Source organism: Neophocaena asiaeorientalis, unplaced genomic scaffold (genome assembly GCF_003031525.2).
Source record: "Neophocaena asiaeorientalis asiaeorientalis breed wild unplaced genomic scaffold, Neophocaena_asiaeorientalis_V1.1 scaffold217, whole genome shotgun sequence".
NCBI classification, from domain to species: Eukaryota; Metazoa; Chordata; class Mammalia; order Artiodactyla; family Phocoenidae; genus Neophocaena; species Neophocaena asiaeorientalis.
In genome coordinates this window covers 5,077,407-5,082,442 of record NW_020172293.1, presented here as the reverse complement: position 1 = coordinate 5,082,442, position 5,036 = coordinate 5,077,407, and the positions used below count along the sequence as shown (strand labels likewise).

Here is a 5,036-nt window from a genome sequence, read left to right as displayed (position 1 = left end):
TCCCTGGAGCGGGGCAGTTTCATAGTTTAGAGGGGGTTTGCAAGGCGAGCGCACGATTTCCGGGTAGTGCGAGCCCGGATATTTGCTAAAAATCTGAGGTAGATGGGCGGCTGGGCGCACGACGGCGGCGCCCGGGCGCGGGGACTGCGCGCTGATTGGCAGGGGCCGCGCGGCTCCACTCAGGCCCCGCCAAAGTTGGTGCTTGTCCTTCCAAAAACCCGGGCGGGGGCTGGCGGCGGCGGCGGCGGCGGCGGCGCGCTCTGGCGGCGGCGCCTTTGTGGCCAGGGCCCGGCCGACCCTCCTGCGCTTGGTCTTGAGGACGCGCTCGGTTTTGCAGGAGGTGTAGAGCGCTTCCACGTCTTCCCGGGAGATGAGAGTGCATTTGGCGGCGTGGAAAGCGATGCTGTTGATTGCCTTGAGTTTCCGCAACTCCTCCAGATCGCAGTGGTGCTTTTTCACTTTCAGATGATCCATGCGCTTGTGCACGGTCGTCCTCGGGATGTTTTTCAGCAGATCCGTGAAGACTTGGGAGAGGGCAAACATTTGCTTTCCTTTAATGATGAGGTAGCCGAGCCTCACGCCATCCACCTCTTCAAAACCTGACTTCAGGTCTCCCATCTCGGGCACTAAACGATCCCCACCATTTGCAGTAAATATATACGTGACGCATACATACACATGTATGTATGTTAATCCTCCACCAGATGCTGCGTGTGTCTCAAGGCATCCTGCTAATAAAATAACAAAGACTGTTATTCCCGGCGAAGGGAGTGCCAAACTCTAGGCGAAATTATTGGGGGGAAAAAAAAAACTATGAAATTACACTGACTTGATTCTTGCTTTTTTTTTGGTTTTCGTTTTTTTAAAAAAGAGGGAAAAAACCATCCGGTTTCTGATCTGCCAGTGTGTTGGTCTAAGTCCCCGATGCAGATCAGTACCTGGGCCCCTCTATTCCTTCCTTCTCCATTGGAGCACTATGATAATGGAATGTGAAGGGAGAAAGAGAAAAGAAATGCAGCTGCTATTCCCGCCGCTGCTTTAGCTACAAATAAAATGACAGAGTGAAGTGAGCTCGTCCGGAGACACCTTCATCAATTAATTCCCCTAAAGCCAGCGCTGATTGGACACTCCTGACAGGTGATGCAATAAAAATTGATATTCCACCCCTTCCCCCCAAAATCTCCCACTAATTAGCATACCCTTATACTGCCACCTCCCCTCCCAAAGTAAATAATACAGTCGGTATATAAATCTTTCCATTAAACTATCGGAGCTCAGAAACAGGCTGACTCACAGACTTCATCAGAAGCAGTGTGTGTACGCTTTAAAAAAAAAAAAAAAAGCCCTGTATATTCGCCTTTAAAGGAATATTGCCTATTTTTGCTTTATTTGCATTTTACCGCTATAGCTATCATCATTTCAAAGAAAAGCAGTTTTAAAACATTATCAAGCCTAAATACATATACCCCACCCCCTTGTCCTTTGGAAAATGGAGCTTAAGTGAAAACGTGCAGAATAGCCTGGTATTTCCCTTATGGGAGTGGGGCAAGGAGCCCGGCTGGGAGCTCCAAAGTTAAATCCGCGCGGTGAACCACCCCAGTACAGACTTACGTTTTGAATTTCTCTCGATTATCCTTGTTCCCCCCCCCCCGCCCTAAAATGCCTTTTTACAACCAGAAACAAAGTTATTTGACCAAGGAAGCAGTTCAAGGCTCCAGCTCCGAAACACTGTAACAATTCAACTGGATTTTGGTTCTCTGCTGGGGGGTGGGGTGGGGAGGAGGTAGTTTCACGTCAGACCCATAACAAAGCATAGATAAGCCAGAAATGTGTACACTTTTCACAATTAACCAGGCTGGATTGGAGGCGGGATGGTCCTAGAGTCCCCAGCACAGCCTTAGCTAGGGTCCTGTTCACGACAGGTCAGAATTCCATGGAGCAGATTGCTTCTGTAGCAAAGAAAAGAAAATGTAAAACGCCCAAGGTGCTTCCATAGGTTTTAGGTAATAACGATGAAAAGAAAGTGTTGATGTACGATGCAGACTATTTCAGTGGTCTGTGATGCTCTTGGTTGGTAGTTTAAATGAATCTTCCACAACTCCCAATTTTTCCCCATGAAAGCCAAGCATCTGCTTAAAAAAAAATCACTTTGGATGAATATCAATATTGTTTAACCTCTTCTTAGTCAAATTAAAGTATATTTTGGTGTCATTTTCAAGGATATCCAAAATATTGCCAAATGAGAGCAAAGGTCTTCCCAGTCGCATTACTACGATCCCAAGGCGGTTTGTTGGCTGCTTTGCAAAATTCAGCAAAATCTTCTTAACTGTTTGGTGTTTGGAACTACAGCATAAATGCAACTCAGGCATTTATATGTTTCCTTGTTCTTCCAAAAATAGACACATCCGTGTGCTTAAAAGAATAAACGGATATTTCCGAGCCTGCAAGAAAAAAAATGTACAATAATTTCTTCCTTCACATTCAAAAGTTCCAGCTTCCCCTGCTCTGGTCTGGCTAGCACAAGCAGGTATGGCTCAAAGAGAGAGAGAGACAGAGAGACACAGAGAGAGAGAGAGAGATTAAAAACCGAGGAATCAGACATACAAAAAGGTAGTTTGCATGAAATGAAATCTCGGCCATAGTTCCCCACCCCCACCCTCATCTTCCTTGTAATTTCCCAGGAATTTTGAAGAGAACTGGGAATTTCAAGAAGTGCATCCGGAAATTAAGGAAGCCTATTTAAGAGAGCCTGTAACTCAGAGGTTGGGATTTGAAAAGTCAGCCCTGGACTACTGTTGCACTCAGCACAGATGTAATCGCCGCTCTTCAACTTAATCAATGTGTGTACAAACCACGATGTCTAGTTCTTGCCTTTGAAATCTAAGGCTAGCATTTCCATCCAAGAAATCAGAGCTACAGCAAATTACATTTTTGTCCCTTGAATGAGAGAAGGATCATTGAATGGATCTCGTGATATTTCAGGCTTTAAACGTAACCGAGAGGCAGCAATGAACAATGCCTCGTCACAGCTAATACCATCCACCGAGTTGGCTTTCTTTTGCATCTGGATCTATCACACCGCGTTTTTCTCTTTCACTTTCGCAGGAGGCAAAATGGTAAAGGTTTAAGCAGAAAGCAAAGTTTCCAGGAAAAGCAGATGCTGGTGTTTTTTTTTAAGTATAATGACCAGAGTCTACTGCAAGCGACAATAAGGTCGTTTTAAAATTCCTCCTGATGCACTTATATACTGCCAGCCCTCTCCCTCCCACCCCACCCCGTCCAATTCCCCTCCCCCAGCTTTAAGATTTCCACCAAAGAGTCAAACAGCCAAGAAATAGTAAACTCAAAAAAAGCCTCTGAGAAGACATTACAAAAGGTTGGCTAGAGCATTCTTTTTTTTTTTTTTTTGGCCAGGTAGTTCTAGTTGTTCTCAATTCCTATTTAGATTTACACACACACACACACACACACACTCCTATTCCTCCTGCACAAGGCAACATGACTTAGTAACCATTTCAAAATCACCTTTTCCTCTCCTTCCTCCCCTTCCACCTTTAAAATACTGGCAATATGGGTGGTTTTTAAAACTAACAGAATAGTATTTTTTAAACTAAAGTTACAATCTGTTGGGTCAAATGGAGAAAAATAAAGGCCAAAAGATTTGGGAAGTGGGTCTATGTATACAATTTATGCAAATATCTTTGTATGTGCACTCAGGTACCTTCACACTTATACATTTTTAATACTCCTATTACACATATTTCTTCTTGTCTAATACATTCTTTTGTTCCTTTAACTTCCCCATCGGTGTGTGTGTGTGTGTGTGTGTGTGTGTGTGTGTGTGTGTGTGTGTGTGTATGCGTGCGCGCGCGCGCGTAAATTAATGAGTCTCCAAAATGCCATTAATTTCTCCAAATTTATTTTAAAAGCCCAGATTGGCTGACAAAAAGGAGCTATTTGCTTTGATCAGTGTTTGCCCCTGAAAGGCTTCAAGAAGGTAAACAGAAGCTTGGCTTGCATTGCGCTCACGCCTTCACACACACACACACACACACAGAGTGTGACAGACAGCTTTCTTGTGGCCATCAGGACACGTTGTATATCCGGGGTCTTCTCCAGGCACATTGGGGGTCGATCCCGATAAAAAGATCTAGCAGAGGCCCCTGAGTGCTCACACATGAAAGGCAGGGGACTTTAAGATGGATTTGCATGCACACAGGGGATTTCGATCAATAGCTACCAACATTTATGGCTTAGATTATTAATGTGAAAGCTGGCCAAAAGAATGGGGATGAAAAATTAAAGGTGTCTGTTATCAATTATGCTTAAAGTTATGCAATAATTTACTTACTTTGCCTGGATGTGCAGATCCAGATGTATAAAGTACTATTCTTCAAAAGCCAGGGGGTTTCTTTGATAAATATGTTGACCATGTCAGCCGCTTCTACAATCAAAGATGAACCCAATTCAGATGATGGACTGTATTCAAATTCTTTTTTAAGAAAGGATGTATCAACTTCTATGTTTCTCAAACACATATACCTATGTGGGTGGATACGCCCAAATTAACATTTATGTGTATATCCATCTGTGAGGGTCCAGGGGATTACTTAACTGAGAATTTAGGCATATATATGATATGCATGGAGTTTGTTAATTAAATGCGATTATTTAGTCAGTGAGGAATGCATAACCTACACACTATCATAAAAAGTGTTTTAGCTTTGAAAACAAAGCTGCTTGCTAGAGGAAAATCCTCTGTGGCAAATACAGACAGAAATACATAAATGTCCACTTACTTCTGCATTTATTGTAAAAAATCAGCACTTTCAGTTTTTAAAGTGATGGGCTATGAAAACATGAACATACTTGTCTTTACTTATCCTGTGCTGATGTGCTACATTTATCTTCAAATGTTCTATTTTGATTTATTTTCACTGTATTTTATGTTTAAATACCATTGCAATTCAGTCTGACCTCTTTCCTCTGGAGCGAAGTAATGCACACGGCATTTACAGTCTTTTAAATGGTTAGCT

General features: G+C 43.1%; 1 protein-coding gene across 1 annotated transcript in view; it reads right to left on the bottom strand.

The window, feature by feature from the left end:
- Positions 1-633, bottom strand: part of SKIDA1 (SKI/DACH domain containing 1) — a 4,099-nt gene extending 3,466 nt beyond the window's left edge. The window contains exon 1 of the mRNA XM_024765819.1: positions 10-633. Within this exon, the coding sequence (XP_024621587.1) occupies positions 10-618 (609 nt within the window). The 5' untranslated portion in view covers positions 619-633. The remainder of the gene's footprint in view (positions 1-9) is intronic.
- Between the last annotated feature and the right edge of the window lie 4,403 nt (positions 634-5,036).